The sequence below is a fragment of the Eleutherodactylus coqui genome, chromosome 2, assembly GCF_035609145.1.
Source record: "Eleutherodactylus coqui strain aEleCoq1 chromosome 2, aEleCoq1.hap1, whole genome shotgun sequence".
Lineage (NCBI taxonomy): Eukaryota > Metazoa > Chordata > Amphibia > Anura > Eleutherodactylidae > Eleutherodactylus > Eleutherodactylus coqui.
The window spans coordinates 315,964,412-315,989,779 of NC_089838.1; the positions used below are offsets into that span (position 1 = coordinate 315,964,412).

The 25,368-nt window shown below is 45.0% G+C and overlaps 1 protein-coding gene across 4 annotated transcripts in view; it reads left to right on the top strand.

Annotated features, from left to right (window-relative positions):
• The window catches only part of ELAVL3 (ELAV like RNA binding protein 3), a 76,412-nt gene that overhangs the window by 18,396 nt on the left and 32,648 nt on the right, over nt 1-25,368 (top strand). For 3 of the 4 annotated variants that reach the window (XM_066593652.1, XM_066593655.1, XM_066593656.1), the window contains exon 2: nt 15,822-16,029. In XM_066593652.1, coding sequence (XP_066449749.1) covers nt 15,822-16,029 — 208 coding nt within the window. The remainder of the gene's footprint in view (nt 1-15,821; nt 16,030-25,368) is intronic. The other variant, XM_066593654.1, reaches the window with a different exon arrangement.

Consider the following 25,368-nt stretch of genomic DNA (forward strand, 5'->3'; position numbering starts at 1 on the left):
ATAGTACAGTTACAGTACACATATCTCCTCCTCACACTACTACTACACTATGACAGGTATACACAGTACAGTTACAGTACACATATCTCCTCCTCACACTACTACTACTACAGTATACAGAGGCAAAATATTGTAAAGCAGTATGTAGAAATAGGTTTTAGAATAATACTAGTCAACAATGCAAATAATAAAGTGGCTGCTAATCGGCCTCCACTCCCTCCAGAAGGTACTGAGCAGGTCAATGGGATGAAGGATAGTACTAATTACATTATGTGTATGCAGTTGCTGCAGTGGCTTTAGTTGCTGAATCACAGAGTCTATATTGAGTCGCTGGAGGAAACATCTTTTGATCTGCATTTTCTGTCCATTTTTGGCTGTAAATCAAATTTACCACATTAACACCCTGGCAATGCTAAACCCCTACTGATAGATCATTGCAGCTTACCTTTTTATGACACGACTCTCCACCTACAATGTGCCACATGTACTCCTGTTCTACCTAAAAGGAATACATGGACTTTTTCAGCCCACCCCAGGCTTGACAGCTTGGGTATAATCAACCGGTAGTTTCTAGGGAGCTTGCCTGCCAAATTTGTGTTTACTTCACCTCTTGCCCTGCTCTGGTGGTTTTGGGAGCCAGGTGGTGACAGCAAAAAAGAAGGCTGAGCGTGGACTTAAGAGCTGTCTACAAATATCTGAAGGGCTGTCACAGTGCAGAGGAATCAGCCCTATTCTCATCTGCACAAGGAAAGACTAGAAGCAATGGGATGAAACTGAAAGGGAGGAGACACAGATTAGATATTAGAAAAAACTTTCTGACAGTGAGGGGCATCAATGAGTGGAACAGTTTACCATGGGAGGTGGTGAGTTCTCCTTCAATGGACTACTTCAAACAAAGGCTGGACAGACATATGTCTGGGATGATTTTGGGTGGGTTTACACATGATGAATGACGGGCAAACGATGCCTGACACTCGTCCCTGTGTTTCCTTGCTCCCGTGCTCCTGCACGGGAGCTAATAGTGCTGGATCGCTCACAGAGTGGCCAGCAGAGAGGTGGGGCAGTGCAGATTTCTCTACTTGCGCTCCCCCACCCCTCTCCATTGACATGACAAAGTACTTTCAACGGCCGCTACGTACAGTGAACAATGAGCGATCAGCTCATTGTCCATCGTTAAGCTGCATAAAGCAGATCGCTCATCGCTCAGTGTAAATAGCAGCTGTTCAGTACTGAACAGCCGCTGTGTTATGTCAATAGAGAGGGGCGGGGGAGCGAGAGGAGAGAAATCTCCTGCAGCCTCCCCACTGTGAGCCAGCGATAGTAGCTCTCGTGCAGCAGCACAAGAGTAAGTATGTGCTGGGACGAGTGTCGTGCATCATTTGCCCAACAGTGATCCTGCACTGAGCAGGGGGTTGGACCCGATGACCCTGGAGGTCTCTTCCAACTCTACCACTCTATGATTCTTTAAAAACATGTTTTTATTGTGAAAAAGTAGTAAAAAAATAGAAATAAATATGTATTAACTTGCTATCTTAGTAATCGCGGTGATCAGATAAGGAAGTTATCATGTCATTCTAATCGAATGGTGAACACTGTAAAAACAAAACTCAAAGAACAATGGTGGCATTTACGGATGTTTTTTCTTGCCCCCCAAAACAAAATGTAATAAAGTTCTACGACACATTATATGTACCCCAGGGTGGGTCAATAAAATATACAACTCGTCCCACAAAAAAACGCCTTCGAACGGCTATGTCAATGAGTTCCGGCTCTTGCAATGCAATGATGAAAATCGCTTGGACTTTAAATAGGCTGTTGACTAAGATGGAGCCCAGAATCTGGGAAGCAGCAATATGCTGTCGTTGACAGCTGAACAGTGACTGTATGGGATGAAACCTTCTCTGTGTGATTGTAACGTTGTTATAAGTAAGTGATTACATATCAGAGACAAAGCATCATTTATTGTGGAGAACTGACTGCCTCTAGCTTGGCTACAAAATGCGATACGGACGGGCATGGAGTCTCTAGAACTGTTGTACCGCCTCTAGCTTGGATACAAGATGTGATACGGACGGGCATGGAGGCTCTAGAACTGTTGTACCGCCTCTAGCTTGGATACAAAATGCGATACGGACGGGCATGGAGTCTCTAGAACTGTTTTACTGCCTCTAGCTTGGATACAAAATGCGATACGGACGGGCATGGAGTCTCTAGAACTGTTGTACCGCCTCTAGCTTGGATACAAAATGCGATACGGACGGGCATGGAGTCTCTAGAACTGTTATACTGCCTCTAGCTTGAATAGAAGGTATGATATGGGCAGAAATGGAAGCTCTCGTACCTTGTTATACTGCCTCTACATTGGATTCAAGCTGTGATATGGGCGGGCATGAAGGCTCTAGTACATTGTTGTAGCTCCTCTAGCTTGGATACAAGATGTGATATGGGTAGGCATGGAGGCTCTAATATCCTGTTGTACCACCCCCAGCTTGGATACAAGATGTGATACGGGCGGGCATGGAGGCATACAGGTTCTGAATGGTATCCTGCGGCATATCGCTCCACATTTGCTGTAACTGAGCCTCTAGATTATGCCAATTGATAGGCTGTGGAAGTTGGTGTCCCAGATGGTCCCATACATATTCTATTGGTGATAAATCTGGCTTTGGGCAGCCACAGAAGTGTGACAATGTTGTGGGGGCTCCTGTGACCCCCTTGTGTGTGCGGCCGAGCATTATCCTGCTGGAAGCCGCCATGAGAGGAACACATGTGGCTGCAGGATGTCCTGAACATATCGCTGAGCTGTCATTGTCCCTCGTACCACTACTAGGGGCGACCGACTGTCGTATGTGATGTCCCCCAGACTATCGCACCAGCAGGGGGCAGTGTGCCACTCCACTCTGTAGCAGACCAGTTTTGTCGATCATGACACCACTGCAAACGGAGGCGACGGTGGGTATCAAAGTCAGCACATGTAATGGGGGCTGTGAGACCAAATGTCATTCAGACAAGAATGGAAATGGTTCCAACAGACACAGGGGTGAAACGATATTGTCACCTGTCGCTGGATGGTGGACAACGAAACAGTTGTCGGACGATCAGATGCTCCTCTCTACTGGAGGTCTGTAGGGGGCGCCCTGAGCCCAGTCACCTTGTGTGCCCTCACACATCCACTGGTCCCAACACTCCCTAACAGCCTGTTCAGATGCTCCTCTCTACTGGTGGTCTGTAGGGGGCGTCCTGAGCCCAGTCACCTTGTGTGCCCTCACACATCCACTGGTCCCAACACCTCCTAACAGTCTGGTCAGGTGGTCCTCTCTACTGGTGGTCTATAGGGGGAGTCCTGAGCCCGGTCACCTTGTGTGCCCTCACACATCCACTGTTCCCAACACTCCCTAACAGCCTATTCAGATGCTCCTCTCTACTGGTGGTCTGTAGGGGGTCCTAAGCCTGGACACCTTGTGTGCCCTCACACATCCATTGGTCCCAACACCTCCTAACAATCTGGTCAGACGCTCCTCTCTACTGGTGGTCTGTAGGGGGCGTCCTGAGCCCGGTCACCTTGTGTGCCCTCACACATCCACTGGTCCCAGCACCTACTAACAGTCTGGTCAGAACGGCCTGTTGGGTGACAATTCATCGATACGACCATCCAGCTTCTTACATCCCAATAATGCGCCCCTCTCAGACTCTGGTAACGGGGTGACATCTCTTCTCTGCGTCGTAGAGGCGTCTAGTGGTCAACAAGCTCTACACAAGCGGAAGAAGAGGTCACTACACACAAGGAGCCTCCGAGAGCCTCTTATAGGCAAAGGGGAGAACCATTATTAGGGTCTCAGGTAACAAGACCGTCCATCTGATCACCACAACTCTCATCATGTACAGATCTGCCCGAGATGGAACTGCAGGACGGGTTTTTTAACAAAAAAAACATCTCCTTCTAGGTGCTTTATTTTTTGGTCAAAGAGTTTATGTACTATGTACAGTCACCTTGATACGTTGCGGCTACTTTAGTTCCGCAGAATCTCTCAGCTATTATCATGTCTCTCGTGACTCTGTGGACACTCAACACCCTACATAGTGTTTAACATTCACTGTCTTAGTAGTGGAGGCTCCCTGTCTTTGAGCAACACAGTGGTATACGACCACCGCCACTACGGTTCAACTGTCCAGGCAGGAGCCTCCAAGGAATTCCTTCACTGCTCACACAATTCGCTGCTCCCGACCTTCTTTCACAGGCTACTTTTGAACCACTAAGACCAACTATACCATCTTTGTACAATCCGCTCATTCTTGCTTGCGATCCTTACCACCAAGAACAAATTGCATGCCATACGCCGCCTTTATATACCTCACTCGGTAACACCCTGCATGGCACAATATGTATCATTCATTCACAGGTGAACAAGTCCCACCCAGCACGATGACCTGGTGCTGTACACCTTCCAATAGCAACCAGGTCTAGGTTCAAGACCACACAAACATATCCACAAGGGCCACAACAGAGAATGGTACATTTTTCCAACTGCATAGTTAAGCATAAACAGTGTAAGCTATACTTTAACCATTAGTTGTCCAATACACAGTTATGATCCATCAGTAGCCTCCACAGCTATGTAGTAACCATTTATCTCAGTGGCATTTATCCAATTATATTACAGAATTTCCCTAATACTGGTAGCACTTGTCTCTGTGATACCTACCTAGCGAATGTGTATACTTATACACATTACTGGGGTTTACGCTAATAAAATCTCATAAGCGGAACCTCATAATATGCTTCCACCTGCTGAGGAACATCATAATACACACTTCAGCTGCTTCAGAACCTTATTATACACACCTCAGCTGCTGCAGAACCTTATTATACGCACCTCAGCTGCTGCAGAACCTTATTATACGCACCTCAGTTGCTGTGGACCCTCAAAATACACACCCCAACTGCTACACATCATCATAATACGGGCATATGGGGGCTGCGTATTACAATCGAAAAAAGGTCATATAAGCCCATTGATCTACATTTGGCCACATGTGTAACACCCCCCCAAAACAGCCATATTACACATGTAGTAGGCCCATTACAGGCTATAGGGGTTTAAAACACGCAGTAAATACGCATTTTACATGCGTAATTAAGGGTTTATTCACTCAACCATATTTACACAGGTATTTTGACGCATAAAAAAACGCACTTAAAACGCGAAAATGGCTTCATGAGGCGGACGTTTTTTCTGCATAAAAAATACGCGGATGAAAAAATAGGACATAAGCGATTATTTTCGACCGTATGCGAATTTAAGATACTGACTCAATTGTGTCAAAAAGTCATTCATGTGTATATGCGCTGTGTACGGGTGAAAGAAACAACGCAAACGGTCTAAATGCGTACTGCGGATTACTTGTGAGAAATATGCACGTAATATGCAGCCCCCACAGGCCGTGTGAGCTCTCTGCGGCAGGGCCTAAATAGATGACCGTGGTTTTGAAAATCACACCCGCAAAACATGACGAAATCGAGCCATTGATTTCAATGGTTTCGTTTTCATGGGCGTGTTTCTCGCGTGATATTCCTACATGCGAGAAAAAATAGGGCTTGACCTATCCTTACATGTAGTTTAATACGTGCGAGAAAAGATAGGCCGGCTCTGTCTCTCTGCTCTTTTTTTCTGTGCACAATAGCACAAAAACTGCTTGCTGTGAATGATGCACTTTTGTGTTCGTTTTTGCGCATATTACTGTATTTTTTTTTGCACTAGCAGGGCAGCTCACATGGGTGCGGGACCCAGTCATGATCTTAAAAGGCTATTTAGCCTAATGCATTCCAGATGTGTTCTCTTTCCTGCGTAATTGTGCTGCATAGTGCGCAATTGCGCTGGTATTCAGTGCAACTTCTAAGGCTGGGTTCACATGGGGCGGATTTGCAGCGAAAATTCCGCCCGGAATGTCGCCGCGGCAAATCTGCCTGCGGACGCTAATCCCGGGTTTCGCCAGCCATGTGGACGAGATTTCTCAGAAATCTCGTCCACACGGGACAGCAAATCCGCCGCGGCAAAGCCGGCAGAAGCGGCACTGCGGCGCAGATTAGCCGGCCACAGCATGCTGATTCTTTTTCTTCCTCCGCTGCGGCCGCGCTCTCCTCTTCTTCCGCAGCGGAAGAGCGAGCGGCCAGGCCACTTCAAAACCCACGGCTAGGTGCCAAACCGCGAGATTTCCGCCGGGAATCCGGCGTGTGAGAACCCAGGCTATGGGTGCAAAAATGCGCACAAAGATAAAGCATGCTGCTGCGGGGTTTTTTTGCGCACGCCACAAAGAGTGATGGCAATGAACCCATTAGAATCAATGGTTTCTATTATTTGCGTATTAGGCTCGCAAATACGGTCGTGTGAAGGGACCCTAAAGTGAATGATTTTTCTGAAGAAAAAAAATTCTTGCAGGAAAAAAATAGAATTTCTGTTTTTGTGGTTTTGTTTGCTTTTTTTGTGGTTTTAAAATAATGTTGCGTTTTTGTTGCAGTTTCTCGCCATAGAAAGATTAGAAGCCGTAAACAAAAAGTACAAACTGCACATGGAATTACGCCGCAGCCAAAATTCGCAGGTCTAACTGCAAACTTTGAGGGATCGGTCAGACGAGTGAATATTCGCGCGTTTTTTCCGCACAGCAAAATGCGTCAATATCCGCTCATCTGACCGATCCCTGAAGCAGACTTGCAGGCAGATTTTAAGCAATTTTCAATTCTGCATCAAAATCCTCAGATAGCCTGCAGATTGCGGTGCGTAATTTACCGCGTATTGCGATGTGTCGTGTGGCCTATTCCATCCAGTGTAAAAGGTCCCTTAAAAACCACAAGCTGAAAACGCAATTGATTTTTTAAAAAACACTTTTTTTAATCTTTAGTGATTTCACCTGTATTTTTAAAAATGTCCTTTCCTATAGGTGTGAACTTACAGTCAGTGATCACAGGTGACATCTCCTATGATGGTGGTTGTCTGCTTTCCCTTTTCTTCTGCATCCGCATCCAGACCGCTGTGTAGACTTCTTCTAGCTATGACTTATCTATGCATGCCACATACATTCTGCTGCTACCCATAATGCTCCTCTCAGTGCTTTACACAGTAATAACGACCACATCGTACCCACCCCCAAATAATAATGTTTCCTTTGTACCCCACAGTAATAGTGCCCTCCTGTGTGATGCCGCACAGTAATAATCCTCCTTTGCTCCCTTGCATTAATAAACCCATAATGCCCCTTTTGTGCTTCCGCAAGATAATAAGGCCACCAAAAGAACTATTTCTGATGTCGACTCTAAAAGCCCCGTGATACTCCTACAGTTATGCCTTTTTTGTGTTCCTGTATGGGAGGGTTACAAAATGTGTAGATGCAAATTGTTATAATTTGTGCCTCTTTAGCAATGGCAGCCATATTCTTGGAGGTGGTGGTGCAGCCTCATGTGGGCATTGGGCATGACGGTTTGTTTTAGGTGGGTGGGCTCCAAGAAACTGGAAGGAGAGACCACCTAGGAGTGATTAGTGTGTAAGAGAGGACTAATGGCCATAGGCACTTCACAATCTCATCGCAGGGAAGGTGGGGGGGTTCAGTAACCCTGAACTCCAATCTGGGCATTTAAATGCCGCCAGCAGAACTGACAGCGGCATTGAAAAACTGAACAGCTGTGATCAGCATCGGTACTGATCGCGGCTGCGCCAGCGGGTGTCAAAGTCAGCCAGTACCCACCGAGTATGGCGCGGCATTGGCCATACAAACCTGATGCCAGAGAGTGTATATGTACACTCAAAAGCATCAAGGAGTTAGGGAGCTTCTCTCTCACACAATTTCTGGGCTGTCACACATGCTAGCACATGGCCCGGCAGTCCTACTCCCCTGTATTTTGCTGTTCGAAACGAGAAAGTAGAGTAGGCTGGAGGCTACAATATTACACTGCATTACTTAGGTAGTGCATTCTACTAAGCCTTTGACAGCAGCCTATTAGACTCTGCTGGAGGTGGGGTCTAATAGGCTGAGTTACATGGCAGATATGGAGGCCTTTTACAGGCATTTAGCTGCTATGGAAACCCTTGGGTATATTGCAATCATACTGCGGGGTGCCAATGGGTGACACAGGGAGCTCCTTCCCCCCGTCATCTATTTAAATGCTGCAGTTATTATTGGTTGTGGCATGTAAGGAGTTAAACTGCCAGAATCTAACTTTTCTTCGCCAATGGCGGTTAGAGCAGGAGCCTGGATGTTGGTAGTCAGCCAAGCCACCGCCTTAAAAAGACGTATGTGCAGGCTTAAGGGCCATTAGTGTGGTCAGTCAAAAGACCTATTGGCCGTCACTAGGTCAAGTTTCATGTGTGATAGTTGCTTGACCCTCAGAGAAGCCAACGTCTCCGTCCATCGCCGCCTTCATATTTATCAACTAGTGAACTTCCTCCTAGGCAAAAATCTCATAGAGCCCGCACCACTAACTTATTTGGGTCTATACATAATCCTGGCACTTTCGTTGGCAACATTGCCTATCTTCAACTAGGGATCAGACGTAAAATTGACAATGGAGTGACTGTCAAATGGGAGGTGCTTCTTGGGCTGACCACGTAGATAACATCAGAGGAAAACGTATGGGATCAGTCCTTAGTACTAGGTGATAATTGAGTATTTCAGGACTTGTGTGTTTAGAACAGACCAGAATTGTGTCCGTTTTCTGTGGAGGTACCGAAAATGTCAAATGAGGACAGGAAGTGGGAGTTGGATGCAACGGGGAAAGACTAAAATGCGTGGGAACCTCTGCAATGAAAATAGGGATGTGAGTCCAGTGTTCTTGCTTGAGGTCTTACCTTCCAGAGATCTGACTAAAAATCTCACATTTGGGTAAACCCCTTTAAATTCTATTAACCTCTGGTGCGCCAAATTTCGTAATACGAAAAATATTAGTATAACGGGAGATACCATCACCCGCCCGAAGCTGTACGGTTACCGGTGTCTCTCGTTCAGCGTTGTCATTCTCTGTCTCAAGGAGGAGATGAAGGGGTTATAGCCAAACGTGTTTATAGAAGCGTTTGCAGTTTCTCCGTAGGATGCTCAGTTTCTATGGCAACACGGCCTGTAGGCCTCAGGCCTATATTCCAGGCCTAGCGAGACAGATGTCTGCAAAGGAATTGCAGGGGGTGGCTAATAATGAAAGGCTTTGCCGCAGGACCAGGCCTGTGCGAACATGTCTGAGCCACAGTGAATTAATCATAGGGATGCGGACAGAATATTGAAAGGTTATATATACGTAATATGGAGGATGGACCTTAAAGGGGGTTTATGTCTTAAATCTGAAAATCACCTGGAGTCCCAGAGATAGTCTCTTCTCCGGAGTCTTGGGCGATCGCAGCCACAATCCCAGCTTTCCTGCAGCCCTGAAGGGCAAACTGGCCTCGTTAGGATCTGCTGCTCTTACTATGTTTTTTTTTAAGGTGTAAATGCTATTATGTTTTGGTCTTTTTGTCTATTTTTAGTGATCAAAATGGAACTTTGACGTATTGGAAAACCTCTATGGCGCTGCCAATGTTCCCCGTCTATAGGGCACTACGTCCCGCTAATAGAAAGATGGTGAATTCTTTGCATTTTCCGTTCAGCTTGGAGAATATACAGAAAATTTCTGCAAGCCCAATGACACTGACGATTCTCTCATTCTATATTTTTGCTCCGGGGCTCAGCCGCAGAACATGCATATTGGGCATGAAAGCCAACTTGACTCTCATTAGCATTGACCTTGTGGGTGACCTCTACCATGCAGAAAGGGGATGTGAAACCCCAGTTCTTACTATATGTCCTCCATAAAATTAGTATTGACTGTAGGTTAGATCCTTAGGTTAAATACTATGCAGGATTTTTTTTAAGCCTCCTTCTGAAAAGAAAAAAACAATATACAGGGGGCAGCAAAAATATGGAAACACCATATGAAATGCATACCTTAGATTACATGGGATTATAAATCATATTTCACAATACTACCAGTAAATTTTAACTATATTAAAATAGCAGCTCAGTGCTAATGATTAAAAATCCTATGCGGATCCCTCCTAATGGTCCGGGATGAATACATGTGTACAACAGCGGAGTGCTGTAGTTATTGCGTGATGCAATGATCGGTATAACAGCCTCAACGTGGTAAGCGTCATTTGTCTTCGAGACAGTGTTCTGCATAGTTGTGAGGGAATCATGGCGGAGCTGACGAAATTCCAATGCGGTCACATTGTTGGGGCCCGTATGGTGGGCACTTCTGTAACAAACGTAGCAGAAGTTTTTGCTGTATCACAAGTATCCAGATTATGACCACATACAGTAAGACAGACAACAGCTTGGACTGAAATGTGTGATGGGTGACTAAGACAGACAATCATTGCGAAGGGTTATGATGAAAAAGAAACAGACTACAGTTTTGGTGTTTCCATATTTTTGTCCAACCCCAGTATATTACACTGATAAGTAGTCTGCAAAAAGAAGAAAGATAGCAGTACACTCACATCAGAAAAACTTAGTGAATTAATGCTGCAGCAGAATCAAGCTCATAACATAAATTCAGCACCAGAGCCAATCTCATTACATAAATACAGCACTAGAACCAAGCTCAGTACATAAATACTGCACCAGAACCAACCTCAGTGCATAGATAAAATAGCAGAGCCAAGCTCAAACTTTAAATACAGTACCAGAACCAAACTCATAACATAAATACAGTACCAGAACCAAACTCATAACATAAATACAGTACCAGAACCAAGCTCATAACATAAATACAGTAGAAGAATTAAGTGACTGTGTTACAGGAGTACCAATGAGCTGACAGCGGTGCCTCAAAACATCAGAGGTGAACAGATACCCTGTTTCCCTGAAAATAAGACATACCCTGAAAATAAGCATGATTTTCCAGAATTTTTGAGGATGCAAAATCATTTTTCAGGCTTTTTGAGGATGCTTGAAATAGAAGCCCTACTCCAAAATTAAGCCCTGCTAACAGTTAATTAAAGAAGTCAATTTAAATAGTGTCCAGGCAGCTATACATGTAAAAAAGTTAAACCTTTTTGAACAAAAATTAATATAAGACACTGTCTTATTTTTGGGGAAACACGGTAGGTAGGGTCAGGAGGAGGATGAATCATGTAGGTCCACAAGACACTGCTGCAAGGAGGAAGATCATCTTGTCGGGTGGACCTAAGGAGGATGATCGCCCCCAGCTTACATCCACCTGGTTCCCACTTACATATTGTGGATAGCCTATGCTCAGAAGCTGAGCCCGCACCATCCCGCAGCTGGAGCCAGCTGTGACTCACAGCCGACCTCCAGCTGTAACAGTGGAAATTGTTGAGAACACCGATCCCCACTGTTAACCACTTACATGCCGCAATCAATGTAGACAGTGGCATGTAAAGAATTCACAGAGGAAGTGTGCTCCCACTGTGACATCGTCGGACCTCAACTTTGTAATCACGTAGGGCCGGTGGCCTCCATTGGTCTGTGATTGCTATTGCAAGTGATAATGCATTGCAGTACAAAAGTATTATCATATACATTGTCATAGTGGCATAGATACCCATACAATAAAATGAACATACTATTTGTGCCGCATAGCAAAAAGTGTGAAAAAAATATATAAAACTGAGTCAAAATGCTCATTTTCTTCATTCACAAAAAATGCAATAAAAGTGATCAAAAAAGCCATATGTACCCCAGTACGTTACCATTAAAAACGACAGCTCGTCACACAGAAAGCAGACCCCCACAGAGCTCCGTCCTTGGAAAAATAAAAAAGTTGAATGCAGCAATGCAAAAAAAATTCCAAAAACAAAAGTTTTGATTGTGCAAAAGTGGAAAACAATACATAATTTGGAATCGTCATAATCGTACCAAATCGCAGAAAAAAATGTATCATGTTATTTAGGGCTTATTCACATGGACATATATCAGCCAGCCGATACACGCTGCCCCTCTTTGCGGGAGCTAGTGTGTTGAGCTCCTGCCCCTCCCACTGCAAACAGTGACAGGGGGCGGAATCTCAGCACACAAGCTCCCGCCCCGTCCTGCCTCCTACCCTTGCAGAGAGGGGCAGCGTGTATCGGCCTGGGCGTGAAAACCCAGCCGATATACGTCCATGTGAATAAGCCCTAATGCTGTATGATTAACGCTGTTAAAAAAAAAAAACTATGGCAGAATTGATATTTTTTCTCCCTGCCCTCCAAAAGCAATTAATAAAACATTTTTACAATACATTATATGTTCCCCAAAAATGATACCCATAAAAACTACAGCTCGCTACACAAAAAACAAGTCCTCATACGGCCGTGTTGGTGGAAAAATAAAAACGATATGGCTTTTCAAAAGTGGAGATGAAAAGCCCTCAAAAATCATTATGTCGTTATGGCCAAAATAAGCCGCGTCCTTAAGGGGTTAAAAGAGAGGATTTAACGCAACTCAAGGGTTTATGCTTACTTGAACATTGGTGATAATAGGCAGAAACGCCCCTGAGTGGACAATTCCTTTAAGACTCACTGATGACGGTCACAGTAGTCATGGATACCCGTCCATGTTACAGTTGGGAGTTCAATGGGATCCCCAAATAGAAAATATTTATGCACACTCATTGAGGCCAGTTTTGGAGAACTACCTCCTCCCTTTGTTGTGACCTATATACCAACCTGTGTTATTCTCTTCTTTCCTATAGGGAAGGCCATGCTGCCAATAAAACCATGGGAGTAGTCACAATCTTTAGCAGACTTTTGCTGTGTAAGGTGTCAATAAGTTCCGAAATCTCCTTATAGGATAATGGGCATCCTTATATGACCTGTCATCAGGGCCACAGGTATAGGACGTTCAGAGGCAGCAGTGGCACCTGGTGCCTGAGGGGGTCCAAAAGGTTCTTCAGCCATATTAGAAGACATGATACATGGGGACCTATGACAGATTTTGTATCAGAGCCCAGGAGCTCCAAGTTCCACCAGAACTTGTGTAATAAATGTGGTTTGGCTATCCTGGCATGAAAGTGGTTACAAGTAGAGTTTAGAGAACGTACTCTGCCGAGCTTGATGCTCGTTTGAGTATTAGCATACTCGACGGTGCTCGCTACTCGAGCGAGCATCACATCGTGTTCAACCCCGTCCCAGTTTTGGCCCCTCCCCGCTGTGGGGAGAGAGAGGGAGAAAGAGAGAAAAAGAGAGAAAGAGAGAGAGAGAAAGAGGAGAGAGAGAGAACAACAAAAAAAAAAGGCTACCGGCGGGTCCCATGCTCGTGTCTCCCATTGAAGTCAATGGGGTTCGTTACTCAAATAGAGCTCTCGAATTTTACGAAAAGCTCGACTCGAATAACGAGGACCCGAGCTTTTGAGTACTTACTCATCTCTAGTTACAAGAAAAATGGCAGAGGAGGCAGTACCGATGGCCACATGTTCAAGTGGGATTTCATTTCAACTCTTTCAGACTACTTTTCTATACAGCATTGCAAAATGATTCGCTCCTGGACGTAATATTGGAGGAGTGCCATTATTTATTGGTCTTTTTATGACTTTTTTATTTCTATAGGGGGAAACACAAAAATAAAAATTGTTATGGCTAAACTATATACTTTTAGCGCCAGTTGATGCCAATTATGTCAAAGTTATGGAAATTTAGAGAACTTGAAGCCCCGAGACCCAATGCAAAATCTGCAAGAGGGCTCCCCATCTACCACGGATCACCAATAATACCGGTGGCACCTTATGTGGCAGCGGATCTTCAGGCCCCATTGGGTGCCAGGGCCCAGATGCAACTGCCATATCAGCCCTCTTGGCAAGGTAGCTGGGCATCACTTATTAAAAACACACTTTTACTACTGTTATTATTATGTGTTCATAGATTTACAATTTTTTTTTAAATTCTTGCTATATATAGAGGAAGCATGAGCGGCTTTGATGCCAGCGTTCACATATCTGGGTCACTGGCAATGACTTGGTACCCAGTTAAAAGAACTGTCAGCATTTCGTTCTTGGATAAAGATTCGCTTGAAGGGCTTTGATTCAGAAAAGGTGGGGGAAGGGGGTCTTGTTCTTAACCCATTCGCCGCCGTGGACAAAGGGCTTGGTTGGTAATGAGTTTAAAGCTTTATCTCTATGTCCCCTTTCCCTTAATCCCGGCCTGGAGGATGAGAAGGGTCTTTAAGGCATAATGCGGCTGAAATCTCGTTAAAGACGTCCTGCTTATTCCCGGCTGCCAGGCTAATTACAGTGGGCGGCTCGCTGCCGACAGATGCCCCTCCGTACACTGATGGCTACACAGATGTCCGCTTCTTTCCTTGATGGCGGCTTGAGAGCAGCGAGGGTAGATGGTGCAGGCCGGCGTGCTTCAACAAGTTTGGTTTGTCATTATCAGTATAGAACGCACTCAATGGAGATGGAAAAAATAGGGCCACCCAAAATGGAAATCAGTGAATCCTTTTAGCACAAAGTGAGCGATGAGAGCTTTTCTTAATATATGTACCGGTATATCAGGCGCAGTAAAGATTATCAGTATAGTGCCAACATCTTACATGGCGCCGTACACTGCAAGACAGAATAGACATCAATGGATGCTATGGGGTCTGCACCATTCTACTGTTTGACTGGGCACTGAAAAGTGCCCCCAACTAAATTAAACACTCTTTCTCCGTGGTATTACTATTACTCCCCTCCTCCCTGTCAGTCCTAAGTAGTCATCCAAAATCCATGCCACTCAGCTCTTCCATCCCCTTTTTAAATACTGTTCTGCAGCAGCTGTGGCATTGTCTAGGGATGAAATCTATAGAGGGTGTGGAGGTACATCAGGGCCCTAAGGCCCCTCTGAGACACCACTATTAGAAATAGCAAATGGTAGCTGGAGCCTATTACAGATTTTGTATTGGGGGTCAGGAGATTAAAGGGGTTGTCCAGTCGTAAACTATTCATGGCCTATCGTTGGAACAGGTATTCAATAGTAGATCAGGGGGGATCTGCTGTCACAAATCCTTGCCAATCAGCTTTGTGTCAATGCACTCTTGCACTAGGCGATTTATGCAGGAAGCAGACAATTCCCTTCTGACTGCAGTGATCAGGCTTGGCCAAGTTCCCATTCATTTCAATGGTAACTTGACCTGCAATAGCAAACCTGGCCACTGTAGTAAAAACGGAGCTGTCTGCTCCCTGCAGACGTTAGTTCAGTGCAAGAGTGCACTTGCACAGCAAACGGCTTATTAGAGGCAATCATGAGCAGCAGACCTCCGCTGATCGATAGGCCATAAATAGTTTACAACTGGACAACCCTATAAAGTTGTCTCTGGAACAGAGTAGTGCATTATACACACCCAAGCTGCCGCAGAACTTCTTTTTAAAAATCATTTATGAGGTCCCATCAATCACTGATTGACAAAGAGCTCCACCTCTTCCCCACCAAGAGGTTCTGTAGCAGCTGATTGGGTATTATGAGGTGCTTAATCTGCTGCAGAAGCTCAGAATATATATGCAAGCTGCTGCAGATCCTCTTAGGGTATTTGGCAGTCAGTGATTGACATGAGGTTCTGCAGCAGCTAGGGTGTGCAGTTTGTGACGCATCTTTGCGCCATTCGGAGTTTGGTGACTAAAGCCCTGACCTCATGCAATGGATGAATCATCAGCTAGCAGCCTCATATTCCTGATTATTGGCATCATGAGATTTCTGGCACAGGGTGACATAATCAAACCCTCACGTGTGCCATTAAGGAAGATATTGCGGGTTCAGGCCGTGACTCATGAGGCTATGACATAAAGATGGATGCTGACGTGCTGCTCTCTTCTCTTCTTCTCTTCCCTCCAGCAGATAATAAGCACCATGGAGACACAGGCCAGCAATGGTCCCGGCAGTGTGGGCATCCTCAATGGCACAAACGGAGCTGCGGACGACAGTAAAACCAACTTGATCGTCAATTATCTTCCCCAGAACATGACACAAGAAGAGTTTAAGAGTCTTTTCGGAAGCATCGGAGATATTGAGTCCTGTAAACTGGTCAGAGACAAAATCACAGGTATGAGATGATGGTAAGGGCGGGCACCGCTGGGCATTTTTTGTCATCAGTCTTTATTGTTGGCCTTCAGAACGTGATAATAGTAGTACGTTGGGGGCACAGATAGGCTGTATTCATTTATGGGGGCACAGATGGTACTTTATGGGGGCACAGAAGGGGCTCTGTGAAATTGTTGGCGGCACAAAGAGGACTTTATTACTTTGTGGGAGGCATGAAGGGGGCTGCATTACTTTGTAGGGGCATGGTAGGGACTATGTTACCTTGTGTAAACAGAGAAAGAGCTCTGTTACTTCGTAGGATCACAGAGGGGACTCTATTACATTGGGGAGTAACAAGGGGCCTCTATTACTTTGTAAAGGCACAGACGGAGGGGGCTCTATTACTTAACCAGGGTATAACATGGGCATTACTACCTTGTGAGGGGAGGAACAATGAGGAATTATTACTATGGGAGGGCACTATTATTGTGGAGCACAAAGGAGGCATTATTTTCAGGTTGCAGCGTATTTTTTGCTAAAACCGACGCTTGCAGTTGTGTGAATGGACAAGAAAATACTGGCCGTGATCGCGGAAAAACGCCCATTCAGGTGCTTATACGGAGCAGCCGAGAAAACGTAAAAACGCCTACGCTCATGTGAGAGCCTAATGAACATATATCATCTAACCCAGGGTTCCCCAACTCCAGTCCTCAGGGACCGCCAACAGGTCATGTTTTCAGGATTTCCTCAGTGTTGCACAGGTGATGTAATTATTGTTGGTGCCTCAGACATTGCCACAGGTGTACTTACTATAGGATATCCTGAAAACATGACCTGTTGGTGGTCCCTGAGGACTGGAGTTGGGGACGCCTGATCTATCCTATGCAAAGGAGTTAAATTTCCCTAATGGGAAAACCTTTTTAACCCCTAAGTAACCAGCCCATAGTGTTTCTATGCCCTGCCTATGTGGGCTTTACTCCAAGAGGACGTAAAAACATGGATCCTCTGGGCATTAAAGCCCAGTAGGCTGTGGACGTGGCAGCTCTATGCTGTCGGTTACCAGAGGTAGTCGACATCCCGGAGCTGTCATCTCGGGCTAAAGTTAAAGTTTTAGCTCCCCTTATGGATCCGTAAGGGGAGCTGAGGATACTCACTCCCGTCCACCATGATGTCCGGCGGCATTCTTGTCCTCCCCGGATCTGACACCAGTGTCTGCGCATGTGTGCCAGACGGTATTACGTCACACGCAAATGCAGAGGGCCGGGAGGCACAGAAAATCCCTGCTCCAGGCTAGTACGAGTAGCCGAGAGCACGGAGCTGTCACCGGGAGGCGCTGTATGTGGTTCCTGGTCACATGATCGCTGTTATTCAATGGATAACAGCGATCATGTAAAAGTTAAAAAAAAGTGTAAAAAAAAAAGCAAAAAATGTTGTTTCATCTCCCCTCTTGGGAGATGAAATTATGTCCCTAAGGCCCCCGGATTTATCTGTGGACCTTACTTTGGCTTCCGGTGAATTGGTGGACACATTCGCAAAAGCCGCGGATTGCCAGAAGAATATAAACTCCCTCCGCTCTTGGCTACCGAACGTATCCGAGAACCTGGAAATCTCATGGGGGGCCAGTTGAAGTTTGATGCTCCGTTCAGTTTGGGCCCCGTTGTGCAGCCAGACATAAGATTAGGGCCACAATTGGTATGTTTCTGAACACAGGACAAACAGGGGGATCCATTTTGGGGTGCAAGTCATGTGTGCTGTACAAAAAAAATGTTTTGAAAATGACACAATTGCCAAAAAACAAAAATCCTTATTTTTTTCCTTCTCCTTTGCTTAAATTCATTCAAAAACCGTGTTGTCAAAATACATGAATTCGTTAAGGGGTCTAGTTTTCAAAATAACATAGTAACATAGTTCGTAAGGCTGAATGAAGACAATGTCCATCTAGTCCAGCCTGTTTATCCTCCTGTCTTGTTGATCCAGAGGAAGGCAAAAAAAAAACAAGAGCAGAAGCCAATTAGCCCTTTTGGGGAAAAAATTCCTTCCTGACTCCCTAATGGCAATCAGACTATTCCCTGGATCAACCCCTAATAGTTCCTACCTGCCTGTATAAAATGGGTTCATTTGTGGGGGTTCTCTATCATTTTGGCCACTCGAGGGCTCTACAAGTGGGCAATGGGGCCTAAATCACCTTCAAGCAAAATCTCTGTTCTGAAAGCCATTGACTGCTCCTTTCTGTTTGGGTCCTGTTGTGCATACGGACATAAGATAAGGGCCACAATAGATATGTTTCTGAACACAGGACAAACGGTGGTAGCCATTTTGGGGTGTAAATCCTCATTTTCATGTGCACTATAGAAAAAAAATATGTCTTTAAAATGACATATTTTCAAAAATATGAAATTTTTTTTTTCTCCTCTAAATTGCATTAATTCCTGCTTGGTGCAGGAAAACAAAGTGTTCCTCAAAATGCTGAAAAGTAATGTTAAATTTGTGCGTCTCCTAAATGGTTGAAAAAAACACAAAACTTTTTCAGATGTGCGCCCAAAATAAAGTAAACAAATGGAAATATATATCTTATCAAACATTTGTACAGTATGTTTGCACATATTTGAGATATTGCAGTTAAAAAGGTGAAAAAAGGACAATTTTTTCAAAATGTTCCCAATTTTGTCGCTTTTAATAATTATACACAAATTCGAACAGTCTATTTTCACCACCTAAATGAAGTACAACATGTGGCGAAAAAACAATGTCAGAATCACTGGGATATGCAAAACCTTTACAGAGTTATTCTATGTAAGGCTTCTTTCACACGAGCGCATAAACGGCACGTTTTTACGCCTGGGCGTATATACGCACCCATGAGACGCATTGATTTTCAATGCACTCGTTCACACGGGCAAATATACGTTGTGTAAATAAGCCGGCAGCGTGAAAAATAGAACATATACGCAGCTGGCGCATATACGCTCAGCCAAAAGATCTGTTCTGGAACTATCTTTTGGCCAATATACGCCGACAGGTCCTATAGACTCCTATGGGAGCAGGGAAAGAGAAGGGGGGGGGCATTTTTTGCAGCGTCCAACGCTGCGAAAAGCTTACAAGTGCCTCTATATAGACACTTGAAGGCATCCTGAGGATTTTGGCAGAGCAAGGGGTTTCCGGGGTGCAGCGTTTTTTTTTTGCTAAAAATGACGCTCACGGTCATGGATGAGACGAGAAAACGCTGGCCGTGATTGCGGAAAAATGCCCTTTCAGGTGCTTATACAGGGCGGTCATGAAAACGTAACAACGCCATCGCCGTTTATGCGCTCGTGTAAAAGAAGCCTTAAAGTGACACATGTCAGCTTTCCAAAATTTGGCTTGGTCATTACGGCGCAAACAGGCTTGGTCACTAAGAGGTTAAGGGAATGGGTCATTAGAAAGTGTCCTATTGTTTAATTTAAGTTTTTAGTTTAAACATTTTTTAAAGCTTTTTAAGTTTTTTTTAATGAGTTTCCATAAAAAATCCTGAAATCCTGCAACTTTTGCACTGCCCAACGAAAGGGCAACATACAGACAGATATAGATAGATAGATAGATAGATAGATAGATAGATAGATAGATAGATAGATAGATAGATAGATAGATAGATAGATAGATAGATAGATAGATAGATAGATAGGAGATAGATAGATAGATAGATAGATAGATAGATAGATAGGAGATAGATAGATATGAGATAGATATATATGAGATAGTTAGATAGATATGAGATAGATAGATAGATAGATAGATAGATAGATAGATAGATAGATAGATAGATAGATAGATAGATAGATAGATATGAGATACATAGATAGATATGAGATGGATAGATATGAGAGAGATAGATATGAGATAGATAGATAGATATGAGATAGATGGATAGATAGATGATAGATAGATAGATAGATAGATAGATAGATAGGAGATAGATATATAGATATGAGATAGATATGAGATAGATGGATAGATAGATGATAGATAGATAGATAGATAGATAGATAGATAGATAGATAGATAGGAGATAGATAGATAGATAGATAGATAGGAGATAGATAGATATGAGATAGATAGATATGAGATGGATAGATAGATGGATAGATAGATATGAGATAGATAGATATGAGATAGATAGATAGAAGATAGATAAATAGATAGAAGATAGATAGATAGATATAGATAGATATAGATAGATATGAGATAGATATATAGATATGAGATAGATAGAAGATAGATATGAGATGGATAGATAGATATGAGATGGATAGATAGAAGATAGATAAATAGATAGAAGATAGATAGATAGATATAGATAGATATGAGATAGATATATAGATATGAGATGGATAGATAGATAGATAGATAGATAGATATGAGATAGATAGATAGAAGATAGATAGATAGATAGATAGATAGATAGATAGATAGATATGAGATAGATAGATAGAAGATAGATATGAGATAGATATGAGATAGATAGATAGATATGAGATGGATAGATAGATAGATAGATTCAGAAATGCTTCGGCTAGTGTTATCTGATATCTTCTCATGTAAATGGAGCTTTATTTTACTGGCCTCTACATGACAACAATTGATTGAAAATGTCCTACATGTCGTCTATATTGATTTCGATTCAGAGCGTTCGTCTGATCAGAGCTAATTGTACGGATTGATTCCTGATTTTCTAAAAGACTGCTTCCCCTTTATTGGTCCTGATTGGCAGCCATATTGGAAAGATAAAAAAAAGCCGAGCGGGCAGGAGGCCGAATTCACACAAACGTACTTGCATAGTGTATTATGTACGAAAAATTGGCACGGGCAATACGCAGCGAAGAGAACTCATTGATTTTAATAGGTTCGCTCACTTAAGCGGACTTTTTTGTTTGCTCAAAAAAATACGCCGCACGCTCTATTTTCCTTCATATTTACGCAGGGAAAGAGCACAAAGTTAACTAATTACACTAATTGCCCATTTCAATGAATGGGAGCGCGGTTGTGTGGCTTTCTGCACATGATTTGCACATGCAAAAAAGTACAGTAGAACACACATATGCGCGAGCAAAAACGTAACGCTCAGTGCACATATATGTGCGTAAATGCGCTTATGCCCGGTGTGAAGCCGGCCTTGATGTTCGGAGCCCAACAAGAATACTTTAGGGTTGACATGTAGCGAAATGCAGATTATCCTCACCAAAATCAGTGTCAAATTCTGCATTAAAAACGGCATAAAAACGTGCGCTATCAGGGCGCCTCACACGGGCGTAAGCGCATATACGCTCACTATCGCAAGACGTATATGTGCTATGCAGGGCGCACGAGCGCAGGCTATTGCGCCCATATCAGTGCATTTTACTGTACTTTATTGTACTGCCAGGACCGCTCACATCGGCGCGGTCCCAGCATCGCCATGTTTGATTAGGCGGGACAGCTGACTCAGTAAAATTTTACCCTGTGCTTGAAATGTGCCCGGAAACCAAATGTGTGGAGGAACCTATTGAAGTCAATAGGTTCTATTTGCTGCGAATTGCGCCCACAAATGCACCCATGTGAGGCCGCCCTCAGGGTGAATTGTAACGCGGATCTGAAGCAGACTTCAACTAGAATGAGGCCTAAAACACACGGACGCCCCGCTGTGGGACGAAACAAAATCATTGATTTCAGTGGTTTCGTTTCCACTATCGGCATTCTCGCTCGTCAATACTACGTGCGAGAGAGATAGAGCAGGACATATCGTCACGCTTTTTTTTCTTCTAATTAGCGCGGAGTTTGGATAGTCAAAAAAAATACTAAAAACCCTGATTCATGCGCTAATACGCTCCGTAGCGGCTAGCGTGTTACCCCAAGCGCCCGTCTGTTTTTGCCCTTAGTGTATTTTATTTGCTTATGCGTTTCAAAGTTTAGTGCAAAAAATGGGATTTAGGTGTGTATTTACATCCCATCAGTCCCCGATGGGAGGTTCACGCAGTCATGTGACAAATAAGCTCCACCCACAATTGGTTTAACGAAAATGAGGGCTGATTTCAAGCCGATCCCTGATGTCCTATGGGGGGAGGGGGTCACCAATGCGAGATTAATCACCGACTGCAATTATTCTCAGTGACCGCCAATATGTCTGCCATTACTATTTATTAGACGGTTTAATTCATCCAGCTCTGCCGGCTTGCCATTCAGGAGTATATAAAAGCAGTGTGACGCCCCAACAGGCCTCATGTATCACAACTCTCTATTAAATTGGCCTTGTTGCCTCAGGTAACCAATCACAGCGCAGCTTACATTTTTCCTCAGCAGTATCACAAATGAAAGCTAATCTCTGATTGGTTGCTATGGGCAACCAGGACAATTTTCCTGTCAGACACTTGTGATGAGAGGCCCCCCCTGTGGTCAGATCTGCGTAGGACACGTATGTCGTTTGCTCATTGTTCGCTGCCATCCAGATCTGCTCTAATGCAGGATATATATTACACTCATTCAATACTTCCTTCAATAAACTTTATTTATAACAATATGGATACAATAAGTGACATATTTGATACACAAAGCCGTGTTGTACAATACATCCCACAGTAATTCATTTCAGCTTTGACAGACGTCAGGGAAGACGATAACATGGCTGTCTTCATACTTCTCTTCATACTTGATTGACGTCTAATATGAGATCTCGAGACGTGATTGAAATCTTATGAGCAAAATCATCGCAGCGCCTTAAGCTGTCCAGCTGCCCACTGACATTGATCTCTTGGCACGTTTCTGCATTCTCTAATGTCTGTGACACGGGATTGGCCATGATGGATTTTTTCAGACAACTCTCTGTTGTTTTCCTCTAAGTCTAGATTCACACGGACGTATTTGTGTGCGCAAAGTTTACACACGCCATACGCGGAGAAAGGAAGCCATTGATTTCAATAGTTTTGTTCGCATGCGTGTATTTTCGGTTGTGCAAAAAAAAAACCCGCATCATGCTTAATTTTTCTGTGCATTCGTGCACCAAAGGTCCCCAATGAAGTCAATGGGGAGTGCGCAAATGTGCACGCAATACGCAAGGAGATGCGTGAAACGCTGTGTAACACCGCTGGAAAAAGGACTGAAACTCATTAATTATCCATTTCAATGCACCATGGCTGCCGTCTGCACGTACTACAGGCCATCATCTATACATACTGTCAGAACTCGCCTACCCAGGGACGCCATGCACCGCCGGTGCACAGGGTACATCAAATGCAGCCACCCTCAATGTGGTACATCACTTCCATATTACAGCTTCTCTATTGCATGCAGCGGCTCCACCAGCACCTACACAGCCTTAACCCCCACGTTATAAGTACACCATGTTAACCCCCACGTTACCAGTGGACATATCAGCACCTAATCACTAGTCAAGTACGTCCGTCACAGTCCATAATGTCTGTCGAGTGTGCGCACACTGAGTCAATGTAGGCCTCGCATATCTGGCAGCTTTCGATGTTCCAGATCCATTTCACATCATCTATTTTGGGATTCGGTAACTGTTGGTTACCAGCTAGGTTCACCAGTTTTGGCCCCGATCATCAGCACAGTTTTCAAATGGCCGCTGCCACGTGATCTCAAGCCTCTCTTATATCTGCTAGATCTCTGCTGGTTGCTCTGGAGCTACTCTTATGTCCTCCCTGCTGGGTACTGAGGAGCACACATTGCTCTCATGTCCTCTCTTAGGTCTGCTAGGCCTCTGCTGGGTACTGTGGAGCGCATGCTGTGGTCATGTCCTCTAATATGTCTGCTAGGCACTGCGGAGCACACGCTGCTCTTATGTCCCCTCTTCTGGCTGCTAGGCCTCTGCTGAGTGCTGCAGAGCACACGCTGCTCTCATGTCCTCTCTTCTGGCTGCTAAGCCTCTGCTGGGTGCTGTGGAGCACACTGCTCTTATTTCCTCTTCTGTCTGCTAGACCTCTGCTGGGTGCTGCGGAGCACACGCTGCTCTCATGTTTTCTCTTATGTCTGCTAGGCCTCTGCTGGGTGCTGTGGAGCACACACTGCTCTCATGTCCTCTCTTATGTCCTGTAGACCTCAGCTAGGTGCTGTGGAGCACACGCTCCGCTCATGTCCTATGTTCTGTCTGCTAGGTCTCTGCTGGGTGCTGTGGAGCACACACTGCTCTCATGTCTGCTGGGCCTCTGCTGGGTGCTGCGGAGCACACACTGCTCTCATGTCCTTTCTTATGTCTGCTAGGCCTCCGCTGGGCGCTGTGGAGCACACACTGCTCTTATGTCCTCTCTTATGTCTGCTAGGCCTCTGCTGGGTGCTGCGGAGCACACGCTGGTCTCAAGTCCTTTCTTATGTCTGCTATTCCTCTGCTAGGCGCTGTGGAGCACACACTGTGCTCATGTCCTCTCTTATGTCTGCTAGGCCTCTGCTGGGTGCTGCGGAACACACACTGCTCTCTTGTCCTCTCTAATGTCTGCTAGGCCTCTGCTGGGTGCTGCGGAGCACATGCTGGTCTCAAGTCCTTTCTTATGTCTGCTATTCCTCTGCTAGGCGCTGTGGAGCACACACTGCTCTCATGTCCTCTCTTATGTCTGCTAGGCCTCTGCTGGGTGCTGTGGAACACGCACTGCTCTCTTGTCCTCTCTAATGTCTGCTAGGCCTCTGCTGGGTGCTGCGGAGCACACACTGCTCTCATGTCTGCTAGGCCTCTGCTGGGTGTTGCGCTCATGTTATCTCTTAGGTATACTAGACCTTTGCTAGGTACTGTGGAGCACACGCTGCTCTCATGTCCTCTCATAGGTCTGTTAGGCCCCTGCTGGGTGCTGCAGAGCACGTGCATATCTCACGTCTGCTAGGTCTCTGCTGGGCGCTGCGGAGCACATGCTGCTCTCATGTATGCTAGGCCTCTACTGGGTGCTGCAGAGCACACACTGTGCTCATGTCCTTTCTTATGTCTGCCAGGCCTCTGCTGGGTGCTCCGGAGCACACGCTGCGCTCATGTCCTGTCTTATGTCTGCCAGGCCTCTGCTGGGTGCTCCAAAAACATACTGCGCTCATGTCTGCAAGGTCTCTGCAGCCCCTTTCTGCTCCTGTCCCAGTCCTGTCCTACCTATACCATCCCCACAGACCTGCTAGTGACCCGGCACTGGGGGGGCTTAGCCCTGCATTATTCCCTATGGAGGGGATGTGCTCTAAGGTCTCCATACATACAGTACACCTACAATATGGTGCCGTCTGGGGCTTGTACTACATTCCGGGCGGCTGCTCCGCCTTACATTGTAAGGAAGGGTGTGGGGCATCTCCCTACATCTGTGCTGTGTTGGGGCATACAGTGATTTTCAGGTGGTCGCTGTCCAGCATTAATAAACTCCGGCGCTGT